Source organism: Symphodus melops (genome assembly GCF_947650265.1).
Source record: "Symphodus melops genome assembly, chromosome: 1".
Taxonomy (NCBI): Eukaryota; Metazoa; Chordata; class Actinopteri; order Labriformes; family Labridae; genus Symphodus; species Symphodus melops.
Window position 1 is genome coordinate 7,708,169 of NC_136691.1, and position 17,845 is coordinate 7,726,013.

General features: G+C 42.0%; 3 protein-coding genes across 5 annotated transcripts; 1 reads left to right on the plus strand and 2 right to left on the minus strand.

Annotated features, from left to right (window-relative positions):
- Positions 1 to 28: 28 nt before the first annotated feature.
- LOC306835989 (uncharacterized protein) lies at positions 29 to 4,020 on the minus strand (the record flags this gene model as incomplete). The annotated part of the gene is made up of 6 exons (XM_079362838.1): positions 3,965 to 4,020; positions 3,129 to 3,238; positions 2,976 to 3,037; positions 2,608 to 2,811; positions 1,227 to 2,465; positions 29 to 410 (listed from the first exon to the last, which is right to left on the minus strand). Exons 2-6 carry the CDS (start codon positions 3,234 to 3,236, stop codon positions 29 to 31), a joined length of 1,995 nt encoding a protein of 664 aa, XP_079218964.1. The 5' UTR covers positions 3,237 to 3,238; positions 3,965 to 4,020.
- churc1 (churchill domain containing 1) lies at positions 3,995 to 6,299 on the plus strand. 2 transcript variants are annotated; one of them, XM_079344239.1, is made up of 4 exons: positions 3,995 to 4,085; positions 4,537 to 4,672; positions 5,492 to 5,562; positions 5,929 to 6,299. In XM_079344239.1, exons 1-4 carry the CDS (start codon positions 4,014 to 4,016, stop codon positions 6,019 to 6,021), a joined length of 372 nt encoding a protein of 123 aa, XP_079200365.1. In that variant the 5' UTR covers positions 3,995 to 4,013; the 3' UTR covers positions 6,022 to 6,299. The 2 variants fall into 2 exon arrangements, with proteins under 2 accessions (XP_079200365.1, XP_079200366.1); XM_079344240.1 differs by lacking the exon at positions 3,995 to 4,085 and adding an exon at positions 4,094 to 4,379.
- A 1,754-nt stretch (positions 6,300 to 8,053) lies between these two features.
- On the minus strand, positions 8,054 to 16,701 carry ttbk2b (tau tubulin kinase 2b). Of its 2 annotated transcripts, none has more exons than XM_079355119.1 (15): positions 16,239 to 16,701; positions 15,709 to 15,832; positions 15,458 to 15,605; positions 15,118 to 15,191; positions 14,866 to 15,006; positions 14,629 to 14,733; positions 14,475 to 14,540; positions 14,302 to 14,394; positions 14,043 to 14,168; positions 13,788 to 13,945; positions 13,342 to 13,531; positions 12,573 to 12,787; positions 12,043 to 12,490; positions 10,068 to 10,768; positions 8,054 to 9,316 (listed from the first exon to the last, which is right to left on the minus strand). In XM_079355119.1, the coding sequence occupies exons 2-15, from the start codon at positions 15,775 to 15,777 to the stop codon at positions 8,968 to 8,970; spliced, it is 2,883 nt and encodes a 960-aa protein (XP_079211245.1). In that variant the 5' UTR covers positions 15,778 to 15,832; positions 16,239 to 16,701; the 3' UTR covers positions 8,054 to 8,967. The 2 variants fall into 2 exon arrangements, with proteins under 2 accessions (XP_079211245.1, XP_079211244.1); XM_079355118.1 differs by having other exon boundaries at positions 8,054 to 9,319; positions 16,239 to 16,700.
- Positions 16,702 to 17,845: the final 1,144 nt, after the last annotated feature.

Sequence of the window (17,845 nt, forward strand, 5' to 3'; positions counted from 1 at the left end):
ATTAAAATGTATCAACAAGTTGTATCTTTCAGCTTTGTCTTACACTTGACCATACTGTACCACTCACCACCACAACAATGGGCTTCCTCTTCTTAGCAACACTGTTGCTTCTCTTTTCTACATTTTCAGTTTCTTGGTTCGGTTCCTTCTTCACATGGACAGCTTCAGTCTTTTGCTTGTCGTCCTGTTTTGCAGCAGGCTGCTTCTTTTGCACGTTTGACTGTGTTTCTGTTTTATGACAATCCTTAACCTTATTGTCCTGGGGTGGAGGAGGTGGTCCAGTACAGTGTGCAGCTGAGGGACTGTCTGGGACTGATTCCCAATGGAAGCCTTCTGACAGAGGAGAGTTGGTGTCTTCTGCTTGAGTCAATCGTTCTTTGTCTGTCTGGCTCACCATCTTAATCCCAAACCTGTTAGAGAGCAGAAGTAAAATAACTGACCACAGATGTATTACTGATGATTTTTTTCCCCTTTGAAGCTGAATTTGATACCTAACCTTAAGTATCATAAATACTGTGCAGGGCGTACCGCTTTGATACGAGTGCAAGAAAAACAAGCGATCATTTGTGGAATACACTGATTATCAAGACTTTGCTATATTTGACTAACTTTGCACTTTCTGCTCGCATCACACTGTTTGTAACAATCACACAATACTTTACCTGACACCAGTTTTATGTTCTATGTTAATTAAAGCCTGTGTTGTTGACTGCAGGACTTCAATGCGCACGTGTCTCTTCGGTTTGCGACGGTAGCGGACCGCGTCTTAAAATTCAGAGCGCTTCTCACCTGTGTTTGCTGTTGCTAGGGTACACGGCACACTTAGTTCCTTTAGTAGTTACCACAAAAGGTACAAGGTTAAATTTCTCTGCGAAATTAATAATTCCTTTTATCCCAGGATTTAATAAAGACTGAAAAAACAATTGAACAGAATCCTATCCTAACACGAGCGATCGGGGAAGTGGAGAGAAATCGACGAGCACTGAAAAAAAAAAAAATGGAATTAGATGGGCTTCACTTTAAATACATCATTCTGACACACAGGTATCAGAATGATGCTTTGACCTGAGTTTCTGGCCAACTCCTCATTTTAGGCAGTATTGGGGTCGAAAATAGAGAACAAAGTAAAACAAAAAGATCGATTCTTGTATACATGATGCAAACAAACGTTAAAATGCATACTGTACCATTGCATGTGTAAGAAGAGGTTACTGGAGGAGTCTTACCTGGGCATCCCTTTCACCCTGTCGAGCTTCCTCCTCTTCATCTCATTATACATCTCCATCCAGTTCTGCTTCCCTGTGGAGTTTGTCAAATTGCTTGTGACTTCTCGGGCAACCCGAACCTTGCTGGGCACGTTTGGTTCAGAGGTAGCAGCGGGGCTTGAATGTTGGTTGAGTAACGCCTGGCTTTTAAAGGCCACCTGAGACTCTCTCGCCCCACTGCTTAACGCTTCATTTGCGCTTTTTGCAACAATGGAACTCTTCTCAACTGGCTGAGTCTCTCTTTGTTTCGCTATGAGAGTTGTCTGCTTTGACTTAGGTGTAGCTGTGCCGTCAGCGTGAAATCTGGACTTGGATGGTGGGGCAGGGGAGTTGACCTGTGAGGAGTTGAAGCTGTTCCTCAAGGAGCGCCCACCTGACTGCTCCTTTTCAGCTCCTATTTGATTCATGGTGCGAAGATCAGCCACCCGGTTGCCTGCCTCACTGTTCTGCCTCCGAGCTTCACGATCTGCCCGACACGGCTCCCTTACTCCCAGCGCTCTCCTGATATGCCGCAGCATCGCATTGACATCAACGTCTCTTATAGGAGTGGTGTTGTTTTCTGAAGCAGGTTTAGCTGAATTGGAGGCTTTTTGACCTGCCTGAGAAGATCCAGGACTCTCATTGGAATCAAAGGTGAGCCCTCCATTCTGATGGATGCTATCACTTGTGAAGTCGCTATCTAAATCACTACTGAACTGCTCGTAGTTATAACCATTCTGGCTGTTAGCTGGCCATGTTTGTTGTCCTGACATACTACTAGTCCCTCCTTGGTTTTTTTTTGATCTGTTAGAAAGTGTCTCTGAGACGGTTATCTTCATTTTAACTTTGCTGCGCGGATTGTTGACATCATACCTCCTCTGCTGAAGCGATTGCGTGAACTGATCCTGGACATTACGTCTATGCAAAGTTTGACCTGCAGGCTCTCCTGACGAGGACGATAATGTCTCACTTTGATCCTGCAAGGTTGCCTCTATTCGGTGAGGAGGTCTCTGCTGACTGGAGACTTTATTCTCTGTATTTTCTAAAAATGCATTGTTGCTTCCTCCCTGGTGGGTTTTTTGCATCTGTTTCTTTGTCTTTTTCACTTGTCCTCCTTTGGACACATCTGGGTTTTTACCGGCGCTTCCCTTCTTCATCTCTGCTCGTTTCCGAGCAGCTTCCTGCCTCATTCTCTTTTTTTTCTTTCTCAATTCTTTCTTCCTGTGGTAAAAAGTATATAGTAGCCAGAGATTAAAAATGTATTAATCATAGAGAGAATAAATAGCATGATCTAATATTGCTAATCTTATAGTTATATTAATACAATAATTAAATGTTTTGTCAAGTAATTGAAAACTCTTACTCCTGAAACCTCAGTATCTTGTTTCTCTCCTCGATGCGTTGGAACATGATGGGGCCCACAGCGTTCACCAGACGAACGGGACCCACATTTTTTAAACTCATGCTATCCAACCTGGTATTGTGTTGAGAGGTAGATATGTGCTTTGCATACTCATTTAAACTCATGGCGGTTTGCTTGCACACCTGACAGTCATGAAACGTATCCCTGTTAAAGTAAGAACATAGGAAGAACAGGAAACAACATTTCCGTCACATAAGAGCAAACAGAAGTAATCCTTGTTTGAGTCCTAGACACTAGGTTTAAGCTCTAAAGAAAATCGTACACATGACTTTTGGAATTAAACAATCAAACAAGTACTTGATACTCACTTGCCCAGCACTGTCTCCAGCTCTCTGTGATGAAGCATGCTATGCATATGCTTAAGAGCTTCCTGCATTTAAGACACACATCATCAGAATCAAAGCCAAGATTGAGAAATAATGCAACCTATACATTGTTTCAGTAAAGTACGAGTCACTTACATTTTTCTTATATAGGATGCGACACAGAATACAGTACTTCCTTTTCTTTGATGGGGGAAGTTTGTTGTTGGTGGGAGTTTCCACTTCAACAAGTGGAGTTGTTTCCATTTCTGAACAGATGAAATAAATACATTTTCATTAGGGTTGTCACAAAACCATAAATTCAACTTGGATATGATACTTTTTAAAATCAAACAATATTCATGCCTGTCTTGATACAACAGCAACAAAAGTGGAAGTCCTATGGATTCAACATTGGATAACTTCTTATTTTAAATTCAAACTCTTGCAGTTAGTAGTTAGCAGTTAGCTTTTGATTCAAAACACAACTGGAGACCTGCAATATTTTTAATGCTTCAATACATTTGGTTAGCACGGACCTTTAAAAGTGTGTCGTTTTATCGTTGTGTAATGAAAATATGACACCCGTAGTGTTTATAAACAAAGAACGTTGCACTTGTATTAAACACAAACATACTCCACCTTATAATAAACTCATCACCATCATATCAGAAGTGTGCGATGGCTGCATCTTGTAGGCATTGTAATAGTAATGGGAATTTCCATTGCACAGACATAGATGTGAATGTTGGACACAAAGAAAGATTATATAACCCAAAAACACCGAGGTCAAGCTTATCACAAGAAAACAACGTGGTTTCAAAGTCAGAGCTTGCAGCAGCGTTTTCTGAAAGGGGCATCATGTTTGAATAGTTTCAACCAATCACATCGCACCGGACTGAAGCCTTTTTTTATGTTTGCGGCATTAAGGTAAGTTATCGGCGAATCAATACGAACATTATATTTCACGTTGATTGTTAATGTTGTATATTTACCAGATTTTTTTTTCACATGGCAATAAGACCCCACTGCTGTTTAGACGCCATGTTTGTCTTCGTCATTTACGTCATGGGCTACGTGAGCCAATGGTTAAGGGCAGCGACACCGGAAGTCCGGGTGTGGGTTGTTTCCTCGATCTACAAAAACACGACGGGACAAGAATCTTTTTAGAGCATCTCCGAGCGAATTCAGCTTGTAGTGTTTTTGTCTCGTAGTGTGTTTTTTATAAATCTCATAGGACGCAGGGAGCGCCGTTCAGTACGGAGGTGAAGGTTTAGGGGGGGAAAAAACCTTCGTTAGTGTTTTATTATTATTTTTACGGCCAGGTAGTGCAAAGTGACTTGTGAAAATAATAATATAATTTTAAATAAAATGTGCAACGGCTGTGTTCAAAAAGAATACCCCGACCGGGTAAGTTGAGTCAGCTGATAGACCCTTCTAATGTTAACTTGTTGTGACGCACAAAAGTAATGCGCCATCGCTGATGGAAAAAAAAAAAAAAAAAAAATTTACACCCCTCGTGTAATGTTTAGCAACTTAAAGATTGACGTGATTTGTCTCTGCTCAGGGGAATACCTGCTTAGAGAATGGCTCTTACCTGATGAACTTCCTGGGCTGTGTCCACTGCCATCAGAGGGACTTTGTGCTGATCAGCAACAAATCCACTGAGGATGAAGATGGAGAGGAGATCGTCACATATGACCGTGAGTCAGTCGCTTTATTTGTCATCACAGTAGTCAACTAGCCGGGTTAAGTGTGCATGTACCATTATAAAATAGTGAACATACAAAACAAGCAGACAGAAAATAAACAATAACAACAAACACGAGAAGAAAATAAATAAAAAAGACATTGGGTAATGAGCTATTATAAGTTTCATGTCCGAAAAGAAGTGGGAAGAAGTCAAACATTAAAAATATTTGTTTTTCAGTCAAAACTGTGTAATTCATACTTTAAGGGAAGAAGCTATCAGTGTTTAAAAACGAAACTCCCAAGGTGCATAAATAGTTTTCCTTGATACTTCCTTCCTGAAGATTTTGACTTTCAGTAAACAAGATGTGAAACAGTTAGTTGGTTAGTCAGTTCCTACTGGTCCTACCTGGTTCCTACTTATTTAGCTCAATATTTAGGCCTTTTATAAATTGTATGACCTTTTTATTTTTAAAGTATAAAGACCATCGTTATTAAAGTAATTAGCACATTATTAAACAGTGTGACACAAGATTATCATTCAGTGCAACCCTCCCTTAACTCTTTTCAGCACATGAAGGAGGTTAACTTGCAGCATGGCTTGGTTTGCCAACATCCGTGGGAAATGTCAGTACTGCTACTTCCAGATAAGATAGATTAGAAAATATGAAGTTGCTATATCCTTTAATGAAGAAGGAGTTATTTATGTTCATGCAAGATGTTTGACATGGTTTTGGCACTAAGGTGTATTTGATTTCTTGCAAAAGAATGGGGGGAAAAACCCCACAACATGCTTAAAAACTAATCCACTCATGTCCATTTGTTCTTTCCAGATGTTTGTAAAAACTGTGACCATGTCATTGCCAGGCACGAATACACTTTCAGCGTTGTTGATGATTATCAGGTAAGTTATCTCTCTCCAAACTGTGAAATTTAAAAGGGCTAATCTTGTTGTCATACATACAACAGTCATGGTTAGCTATCTGTCCTTTTGATGTGTTTATGAACTGAAGTCTCAATTAATTTTATTACATTTTTAAACTCCAGTGTTTCCTCATTTAAGAATTAAAGATAGCGTTTCCTCTGTCCGTCAGTACCTGTTTTAATTTCGTTATTTTACTATAGTTTTTGAATTGTGGGGTGGGGGAGTTGTGTTGTTTCTGTATGATTTAGTATGATATGAAGCACTTTGTGATGCAACCTTGTATGAAAAGTGCTATACAAATATAGTTTGATTGATTGATTATGAAGTCTGTTTTGTGTTGTCCAGGAGTACACGATGCTCTGCATGCTGTGTGGAAAGGCAGAGGACTCCATCAGCGTGTTACCAGATGACCCCAGACAGTCTGCACCTCTGTTCTAGACCTCAAAAGACTCCAAGTCTGCAGGTCAATCAATATTCACTTTTAAACCAAGTATAACTGCCGAGGACGTGCCGCTGAATTCTTGCTTCAGGGCTCCAATGATTTGTATCCTCCCGTCAAATTGTAACAAACAGTGAATCTGATAATAAGTCCTTTTTCTGAACTACTCTATGAGGACGACACATCACGTTTTATGTCCTTCCAGGACCACCACTGAATATTTTGTCTTTTAATTCACAGTGTATTTTTAAATAAAGGTTTTTTTTACTTATAAGAATGAAGCATTCCTCTGTTTTTTCTTCTTGACACAACTCTGATGTTACAGTCAGAATAACAGAAAAGGAGCCTTGTGGTGCAGCTATAGAAATCACAAATTACAAAGTATTTTATGTATTCTAACATAGCCATGAAATTAAATAAATAAATAATGTCAATATTTTAGGAGGAACGAAAGAGTGCAGAATTTATCAGCCAACATTGTAGGTGTTTTTATTTTTTTTTTAAATGGTAAGCCCCAAACATATTAGTCCTCCAGTCACCTCACTGTTGGGACTGTTTTAATTATGTCAAGACATTGGTCTATATAAAAGCATCTATGTCTTAAATTTATGAACTAATTCCAGATTGTTTACAGTCAAAAACGTACTTTTCGAGATTTTAAACTTATTTTTAACCAACCAGACCCCAGTAAAGCTTCTAAGTCGATCCATTTTTTGGAAGGTCATTTTTGTAGGTGTATTGTTTGTTTCTGCGTCAACATCTGGCCCTTAGTTGTCTTCCTTTCCTGGAAGATTCATGATCTACTGCTGCGCCTGTATCTGCCATACTATAATTAAATTCCAAACACAAGCTGTGTTTTACAAAAACAAAACAAGGTTACACAGGCTTGGTATAAATCAATGAGTTAGTATTCTGTGGAGTAAGAAAGCTGAAATTAAGATCTTAGCTCAGTTAAGTTGAACTGTTATACTTCTGGTTACTTTCACTTTAACAGGTGGAGGTTCCTTTTTTCTCAGTGAAATTGTGTTGTGGTTTATCTGATGTACCCTTCAATTTTCACACAACCAGTTTAATCAGCTGCAGACAAGTTATGTATTTCAGGCCTTTATTGGTAGCTTCTCTGGCGGATAAATATTAATGGAGATGTGTGTGCAGTAAGTGACCATCGCCTGCTGCTAAGGTCTCAGAGCCTTTTTTATTTAGCTTTTCGAAGACCTGTCATAATCCAAGTAAGCACAAAAAAACCCCATTTACATTTTTATCCTAAACTGATGTCTAAAGAACGACTCTCCAACTTGGAAACAGGGACCATCAAATGAGTCCCTGAATGCAGCATCAACCACCGATGAGGAAACCCCTGTATGTCCGTTCAGAACAGAAAATGTTTAAGACAAAGAGTCAGATTCAACAGAGGGTCAATTATATTTTAGTTTGCACTGTCTGTTCGCTCACATTTTGAATTATTCCCAAAAGCGCTATTAGTTTCCAGGGTAATAAAGGAAAAGTTAAATTGGGATAAAAAAAAAAAGGGAAGGGTCTATGGCATCTCACGGATTTCACAAAGCTCAACAGCTGTCATCTGGGAACTCCCCGTTCAGCCCCAATCTCGTCAGCAGTCTCTCTTTGTGCTTACTGGCGTGTCTGTCTTTCAAAAAGCGCTTCTTCGACAGTTTCTGACAAGCGATTGTTCTCAGGGGGGAGGAATGCCAGAGTCTGAGCTGCTGTGACTTTAGCTTATAGAATCCAATACGTCATGGTTTGAGAAATGTTAAGCCAAGGTTTAATGGTCTGTCCCAATTTCTTATCAGTGACTGTGCTCCTAAGCTTGTGGCCATGTCTTCAGTGGAACCCAACTATACAGAAATACTCAAACGTCGCATCAAGGATCTCGCAGAAATCTGGACAAAACCCCCCCCAAAAAGTACATAGTGCCAGGGTTTAAAGAGGATATTTGGATGAACGGAGCATTTAATCACAATCTAAACAGCATCCATAGCATGACCATGGTGCTTTAAAAAAACGTGGAACATCTTCAATGAAATTATTTTAATAAATGTTTTTGATTGCGTTGATAAAAGAAACAGCCACGATGAAAACAATACACTTTTATCACTTTTCTCTCTTTCTTACATGTATTTGATGCATGAAATAAAAAAAATGAAAGGTAATTGTTGCTGGTCTACATTAGGATGTATTTTTTGATCAGAAGTAGCTCAATAAAATACAGATGTCTGAGCAGATTGTACAAATGAATAAAAAAAACAAAATGCAATGAGTCTCATGCACTTTTACAATACTGAGTGCACTTACATGTACATTCTAATATGCCGACGCCTCTTGCATGATAAACATTTCCTAGCAAAGTAAAAGCACACTACTACACTGATATGAGCAATCATTGTTACATAGAGTCTTTAAGCTAGCTGTTGTACTGGAGTGAGGTCAATAATGGGGCTGCATGCCCTGCTGCTGTACATGAATGCTGATGTCGGTATACTGCTAGGGTTTTTTTTTTACTATTAGTGTCCTTAATGTGAATATATGGAGTCTATTAGTGTATACCATTTTCCTAATGGTACATATCTACAATTAGCAACATATTTTTTACATCCGTCAAGTATTTAACTTTGATCTTTTTGGTCTGATATTAGGCCTACATGTAGCTTTAAGAGAGGAGTGAAATGAGAGGTAAAGAGTTGGCAATCTTCGGCTTATCTCAACCACCTTCTTTCAGCTGCACATATCGAGCCATATCGTCGAGTGTTCTGAGCGACACATCCAACAAATAAATAAATAAATACGTTCAATTTATCATACATTTTACATTACATACAGTACATTCCCTTGAGTAAATACCATATTTACACATGCTATCAGGGACTGGATGTGACACAGTCTCTGGCGACAGTTGCAGCATCCGGATCAGTTGCCTGTGTCAAATGCAGTCATCGATTCACTTTCCCCGAGCCTTTTCCCTCGTGGATCAGACCTCTCCCCCTGGAGCTGTGACCCCAATGACCCAGCCCCGCGAACCGCTCTTGCGGGTGAGCGTAACGGGCGGGAGGGGAGCCGGAGAAGCTCGACGGAGAGCGGCTGCGTCCCTGCAGTGCCCCGCCGTCTCGCAGCTCTTGTCGGGAGGGGGAGGAGCTTAGCGAGCGCTGCAGGGAGGAGGAGGAGCTGCGTGGGCGAGGAGGAGGGCTGAACAGCATCCCGCTGCGGTCCTGCATCAGCTGAGTCAGACTAGCCAGGAAGTCAGCATCGCTGGTGCTGCTTGCACGCACTCTTAACCGCCGTCTTCTAGACAAACATGAAAGAAAAAAAAAATCATCTTCATTTCTTCCGTATTATGAAACTTAAGATATTCCTTTCTGTGAGGAAACTTTTAAAGTTATAATAACAGTTTCATAAAACCAAGAAGTACAAACAATATCTTGTGATAAACTGTACCTCCCTCCTTTCACAAGAAACACTTAGCAATCATTATACTCATTATTACTGTTCACTGTCCTAACAACACTTAGATACCGGCTCTTTTTGTCAAGGGTCCGTTAACATTTGGCTCTATAGAAAGGAAAACTGATGGTTTAATTGATGGACATGTAACCAAAGGAGACGGGTTCAAAATTCCATTTTTGCTCCATCTGTCAATGATGGGTAAGCTGTCAGTATTTTACCTGCCAACATGCGTTTCCCTTGACTCAGATACAGGCTCACTCAAAAGCAGATGTGGAAGCACAGCACTGAACTGAAGGAGGCCACAGTCAGCTCCTTTCTTACAACTGCTCTGTCTTCAAAAGCGCAATTCAATCATTGAATATGAAGACTGAATCCTTATTGACCAGGGTTTACCGTAGACAATTAGTTTGTTGACTAAAGCCAATGCTGACCAGTTGACATTTTGTACAGTTGAGAGCAAAATAGGAAATGTACAGGAGAAAGCTAAACCACATAAATCTTATGGTCTTTTTTGGGGGAAAAAGCTGCGATGTCCATGCACAGTCTCTTGATTATTCCAAAGAAACCCTTTACAGAACAAATGTAGTACCTATTGTCCACACACGGGCGGACGGGTGGTTTTCCAGGAGGTGGTCGGGGCAGAAACTTGCTCGCGAGTTGCTCAGGTACAAAGGTGGCACTCACAGGACGTGGGATCTTACTTTTACTTCCTGATGAAGAGGACAGAGACAGAGGCTCTTCCCCCACACCGTCGGATCTGGATCCTCGATCAGAGGAGAGCCTGTCTCTGGGCAAAGCGCAGGGCAAGTTGTCGCAGGACAGAGAGGGAGAGGGCGAGTGGGTTGGGGAACCAGGAACTGGACTGCTCCAGCGGTGACGCCTCTCCATGTGGAGATCCCTGTTCAGAGAGTCCAGGGGGGCGTTGGGTTCTCGAACCGGGATTCGACTCAGTCTTGGGGATAAGGGGGAGTCTCTGCTTCTGAGCAATGCTGGGGGTGGGGAGGAGGAGACGGTGACGGCGCTTTCTACGGCACCTCCTGCTGTGTCGGCTTGAGGCTGCTGATTGGGCTCGGAGGATCGATCAGGCAGACCCGAATCACTCTCAGGGTCTCTGTCGGCCGTCAGGTGAGCAGTGAGACCTTTGGCTGGGATTGGCACGGGCGCTAACTGCAACTTGTCTGCATCCTGTGAGGTTTCCCGTTTCATTTCATCAGATTTACTAGATGGTGCCTCCAGGGGTATCGCTTCACTCTTCTCCTGTGCAGGGGACAGAGGCCCACAGCTGGAGGACTGAGAGGAGATTCAGGATCGTTAGTGGCTGTATCAAAACACTGAAATGTTGCCTCATATGTTTTATAAAAACATCAAATAGAGAAGCAGGTCTGAATATGTATATTATATAAAACGTTAACAAGACCAAGACTCATGACAAGATAAGGTGAAACTTGCCCTATTTGACTACATGAACTTGCAATGCGCTGAACTGCGAGTTGACCTCAATGTGAAGAGGTGAGACTGTACATCTGGTCTGTAGCAACAAGTCTCTGCACCTCTATTCAGATAGCCGTCATTTGTTGCCAATTATATATATATACTTTTTTTTTTTTTTTTTAAAAGGATGGACCTGATTCTTTCAAATCTACGAAGACTTTTCTTGAATCTTTTCTTCAGAAAGCTCTGACAAAAACCGACATGACAGATTCATGGCACGTTGACAGCAGAATTGTTTGTATCTGTGTGATGACATGTAGGAGACTCAGTAGTGGATGGAAAAGGTACTCAACGAACGGATCATATCACTCGTTCAGACAGTGCTGTCTTCAAAAGCAAAAACCTAATTACAATAGATCAATTAAAAATAGGTAAATCTGGGGGTTAAAATATCTAGAAACAAGAAAGAGACTTATAAAAGTGTCAACAACAACATACTCTAGGAGCCGATGCTGCAATATGACCGAGTTATCATTTAAATATCTGTATGTGAAGGTAGGTTCTTATTGTTGATACTGTTTTATAAAAAAAAAAAAAAATATTACCGAAAGTCTACGCTCATTTCACATCAAGCTTTATAATTCTTTTCACAAGTATTCTAACACTGCCATTTCAACCAGCTGACAGATTAAACTGGGTGTTTTAACATGTGACGTGCCTTATGTTGTGTCGGAACATGAATGTGGGACTTGGAGTAACAAGTGCAGGCTGGCAAAAGTCTGTCATTTATCAACTACAAAAAAACAAACAAAATCAAAATCATCCACAACAAAACATGTATTCTAAAGTGTCGTCACAAACACCTTAAACCACAAAGGTTTACCACAAAAACAACATGATGAATACCGATTAAGCCTTATAGTTTCCAAAACAAGATTTTGTGAGAAGCACTACTGACACATGTACAGGACAAGTAAAAAAAAAAAAATAGGAGGCCCAGCTTTGTCCAGAGGGGGCGCCAAAATCGATGCAACCAAAAGTTCCTCACAGGAGTGTTGACATGCTGATTAAGACCCTGTTTAATAAAAGCGACCTGTGACACCGCTGTAACACTGAATTTGAATTAACCCTACCTGATCCATCTGGGGTCGTCCCATAATGACCGAGGGCATTTGTCCCAGCATCCCCGGCAGTCTCCTGTGGCCCAGTAACCATGTGCCAGGCATGGCCATCTGCGAGAGGACGGGACTGCTCGGCACTGCTGTGGACTGGCCTTCCTGTGGCTCAGAGGACTGGTTCTCAGTTACAGCGGGGGTTTGAGTCCCAGGCTTTTCTTCCGTAGGAGGTTTGGTGGTTCCAGAACCGATGCCTTGCTCTAGCTCTAGCATCACCCACTCCTGAGAGTCTCCCTCCTGGGGAACAGGACTGAGGTTCACAGCCACAAAGCCACTGCTCGCCGCGCCCTCCTCTTGGTCAGGGGTCGCTGTGCCAGAGTTTTCCTCGTTGCAGGAAGGAGACTGCAATCGCTCTGGAATGGAATCCTCCCCAACATGAGAAAGGACAGGACGCTGTTTGCCTAAACTGAAGACATTTAAAGTGCCATGGTGAGTTTCAATCTGTTTAACAATCGAAAACTGTGGTTTATAATGGACTCCGTACTTACTAGGTTTCTAGAAAGCGCTCAATGGTGGGCTTGGGTTCAGGTGCGAGTCTCTTTTCAAAAGCCAGGCTCTGACTGTGTCTTATCCTCCGGAGCAGAGGTGCAGCCCGTTCAAGGAACATGGTCTCTGATCGCACCCGTCTCGGAGAACTCTGCATGGAGCCAGTGTTGGGGCTCTGGTTCCCCTGGTTCTGACTGTGTTCATCCTCACTGACCACCTTTTAGAGAGGAGACAAATACCTTTTAAACTCAAGACATTACATTACTATACCACAGAAAACAGTAACAAGTAATCTTTTTTTTTTTTTTTTTTTAATAAATACAGCGGTAGGCAAATGTATTTTTTTCTTAACTAAAGCTACTATAAAGAACATTCATTTAGTCAATCTTGGCGACCCCTTTAGACAAAGCTGTACTCTAATAAATACACACATACATAATTGTATAAACGAAGACTTTACACTTGTCTGACACCTAACCTGTGAATTCAAAAATCACTGTATAGAAGGAGCATATTTTTCTAATGATGGTCTCATTTGCTTTTGTAGGTCTTATGCACACATCAGTAGGAATTTCAGAGTCTGATTCACTACCACCCTGAAGAAGCTTTAAGTCAGCAGACAGACAATGATAGCAGGAGGGATCTTTTTCAAGTCCAAGATGAGCAATAGCTGGGTTTAAGATGTAGTCATTTCATTAGGTGAAGTGTTGGAGCAGAGGCAGAGAAGCAGTGATAGAATTTAAGGCTTCCAGTAAATGACATTGCCCTGACCTTCCTGATCATTGGCTGGGCGTGTTTTTGGTTTCTGTTGCGGTCTATCTCTTCCCATACGTCTCCACTCGGGGTGGTCGGTGTGGGGATGGGTGGGCAGTTGTCAGCGTCACTGAGGCGCTCCCCTTGCAGGACATCCTCAGTGTTCTCCCTCTGTAGCTCGCCCGGCAGGACTGAAGCGTTGGCCATGCTGTGGAGGAGAGAGAGAAGGTCACCCTGCAGCTCATTTCCACGGCACAATTTAAAGCAGCGACTTCTCTGGGATCTCTTACTGCGGAGAATTTATGGTCTAAAAAAAGACTCGGCTATATATTTGAAGACGAATCTAACAGACTGTGAAGGAAGAAGTTTGCAGAGCAGACCGCAACTTCAAGCCAACAGCAATTACTAGAAAATGAAAATCTCTATATTTCACAAGTGATGGAGCGCTGTTGAACTGTAAATACCCCAAGTAGGCTGGAGTCAGGCGGGTGAGCTGCTGAGCAGTGGTTGTGGCAGCAGTGATTGTCAGCATATCCTCCGAATCACATTTCTCCCAGTCATAAGGGTCATTCTCCAGCACGCTGTGGCTCCTCATGGCATTCTCAAACACCAACATCAGGAGCTGTTGCAGAGAAGACAAGCGTCAGCATTTCGAAGAAATCAACAGTGTGTGCAAAAATGTCCCCCCCCCCCACCAAAAAAAAAAAGAGACGGCCAACCTGATAGTCAGGCTTCGTGAAGTAGTCCAAGGTCAGGATGTGATCGAGGAAAGTGCTGAACTCTGAGGGAAGGTGTTTGAGCATGAGTCGATGGTCGTAAGTCTCTTTTAGATTTCCAACTTGTTCCTGAGAAGGGGGGCGGGGAGAGAGAGAGAGAGAGAGAGAGAGAGAGAGAGAGAAAGAGAGAGAGAGAGAGTTAAAATGGATACACACACTTTGACTTACAATCCTGTTAAGGCTAATATATCGAGGCACATACTTTGTCTTTTATTTTCCTCCAGGGAAGCTGGCCGACCATGAATTCAACTAGCATGTAGAAGAGGGACCACAGGTCGTCATGACGACCCATTTCCTACAGAATAACAACCTTTAATAATTAATATTAACAAAAGAGAGACTTTATAGAAGAATAGGTTTTTAGTCCATTCCTACCTTATTCTTATGAGCATTGATGGAAGCATATCGCACAGTTCCTCTGAAGCCTGCCACAGGACGAGGCTGATAAGAGAGTAAAACAGTCGTCATTAAGGTCAAAATGGTTGTTGGGTTAAAACAGTGGATGAGAGATGTACTACAGAGTACTTACTGGACGGACTTCCTGGCTGGAGTTGGTAAACTGGCGAGCCAAGCCGAAATCAAGCATGTAGCAGCACCTGCAGGTACTGGCTAGTCTCCCCATCGCAAAGTTGGACTACAGATTTTAAACACAGACGAACACGTGGGAGTAAAACTGCTGCAATATTTATCAAACACGTCTATAGTAAAAAAAAATAGCAAAATGATATTTCATGAGCAATCAATAAGGGGTTTGAGGCAAACGTACAGGTTTAATGTCCCGGTGCAGAAAGCCCACAGAGTGGATGCTTTCAATGGCCTCCAAAATCTGCTTGCCAAGTCTCAAAGTTGTGGAGACAGAGAAGGTGGCACGCGCCATGGTTCTGCGCAAATCTGCCAGATTCCTCCCCTTCAGACAGCAAAAGGAAATCAGCAGTTCAGTCACGTTCATACTGCAAGACTAATGTGTGGTCTGTAGCAAAACTGAATATTGATTAGCATTGACTGAAAGTAATCACACCTGGAGTTCCATCACCACGTAGTTGAAACGGTCATTTCGGCCACAACCCACAAAGCGACACACATGGTCTTTGCCTGTCAAAGAAGTTTGGGTACAGTATATTAAGCACACGTTACCTGATCAAACACAATCTTATTGGTCTGCATTTATTATTATTTTTAAATATATCTTATATTGATCCAGGGACAAATGTAAGGTTTTACTATGTTAAGCAAATGTTAGATCATGGCGGCACTATCCTTTAACAAGACTTTGGTTTAACTTGAGGAACGTCAGATTATCCTCTGAGCGATTTCAGTCGTTCGGTCTCTTACGAGGGGGAAAGCATCACACCACGTACCCTGAAGTTTCTTCAGCACAGCCACCTCCATCTTCAGGACCTGTTTGGGTTGTTGAGCCGACTCCACTTTTAAGGCGACAGTGGCCTGACTCAACTGATCCAAAACCTCATAGATCTCTCCGAACCCGCCTCCACCAATCTTCCTCGTCTGAAAAGACAGGGAACACTTACTGTATGTTTGAAAGCTTTTTCCTGGTGGAAACTGTGACCGAAGATGATTTTTATTGTTTAGTGATTTCTGTCATACTTACTACTTTCCATCTGTCTCTGACCACGTCTGCCACTGACAGGATGTCTGTGTGCTCTCCAGCCCCACTCATCCTGAGTGCTCTCAGCTACACACCTGCACCTGGCATCAGTAACGCAAGCTGCTCACTGAAAAAAAACATGGAGCACACTTTAAAACACATCTCTTCTTTGGCAATCACTTCACAGGTTCACCGCATGCTGATTAGCATGGATAGAGACTGCCTGGGGTGTGTGTCTCTGAGGATCACAAGGGGGACGAGATGGTCACTGAGAAGACAGCGGCTAGCATCGTCAGCTTTGTTTGACTATGTACCGAAACACACAGCTATGACTAGCGCAGCGGAGATTTGCTCGTCATAAATGGCCATAAACTCTCAGTGTTGGGGAGGATTACATGTAGCAAAAGCTAATCCTGTTAGCCGGTGGCGTTCACTGCGGCGGATCCGGTGGTCCTGTAAAGCACGTAGCTAGCTAACTAGCATGTTTGTGAGGATAACCAGTAATGGGGCAGCAAACCGATCTGACCTCTTACCTCGCTTCTTCGTTGCACCATTGCGATCCATCAAGTCAGTGTTTATAATCCCAAAAACGTCCCCATAGTCTAAAAGCGTGTGTTTGGTTAGCCGGATCATTCCAACACGCTGTTTGTTTTACACCTGAGATAATTGTATGGGACCATAGCTGACATTAGCTGTAGTTAGCCAGCTAGCCTGCCGCTGCTAATGGATGGGGAATGATGTTGCCCCCGCGCGCTCCCTCTCATAGCGGCGGCGATGACGTCACAGCGCTAGTCTCCTTCCTTCTTCTCCTCCTGCTGCGACTGCTGCATCCATCCTGAGATCCCCCCTGACAGTGAAGCAGGACACGACACATACACGAGAGACAGAAGTACCTGCGGTGCAAATTGCGCAGTGGATAGAGGGGAAGGGACACTGCATGCAACAGCCAATCAGCGTTACCATTCAATTGATTAGTCTACCAAAGGGGTCCCCTTCAACCTTCCTACACCTGCAGAGCTACTTTGAAAAAGTTTAAGTGGCAATAAGAGCTACTTGCATAACATCGCTTACATCCATTTGCCCGCACAGAACTGGGGGAAAAAGGGCCTTCGTCCATTCTGCATCTTCCACATGGACTTGAATATCACTGAATGTTGTTCAATTGAGATATTATCATGTTCTGTGCACATTAATAAAAACACATTAACAGAAAAAAACTGAACTGATTTCTTTAAATGCCTTCAAATCCAGGCTGAGAACATATGAGACGACCTCCTCCTCTTCAAATTGTTTAATTGTTTCTTCTAACTTTTCTTTTTATCATTTTAAATGCTGTCTGTGTGTTGTGAGTGCACTTCTGCATGACTCCCTTGGAAAAGAGGGTTTTAACCTCAATAAATGAATTTTAAATAAATAAATTTGTTTACATACACATCAGCTGAATTAAGCTGTGTGAAATTGCAATAAACCGATCAATAATCATTACATCCAACAACAAAAAAACATGAATATTTTACACTTCTTATTGTGCCACATAGTCTGTCTGAACATCAATGTCCAAGAAAATATAGGAATACTGTACACTGAACAGTGGGAAGAGATGCATTTACTGTCGTTTTTTTTTTTTTTCTTTTTTTCTTTTTACACAGCCATAATATATCCAAAACCTCATATGTTGCATGCTTCTTCGAGACATTTTCTTTTCATATACGCTCTGCAAAAAGAACTATTTGTCTGGCACTATTCGTCTAAATACAACAGCTGTTTTCTCAGGTGAACAACTATTTAATGAGCTGTGCAAGAGAACAGAATAAAAGTGAAACAGAGCCAAAAGAGAGGCTGTAATTGTTGTCAAGCTACAACCCGTAGCCTGCTTATCCCCAATTTATGAAATACCTCTGCTGTATGTCACAGCCCTAAGCATCCCATACTGAAGTATTAGGCACCCTGAAGCGTCTGCATCAGAAATAATAGAGGACTTGTAACTCAGAAATTTTAGTAGAATGAGCTGAGGTAAGGGCAGACTGATCATGCCCACAGGACTTTCTTTCACTGTGACATAGTGCAGCTTTTATCAAGTCATCCTGATTTTCTTCATTCAGCTAGCCATGCATTTCAAGCTGCTCTCTTGGCAAAAAAA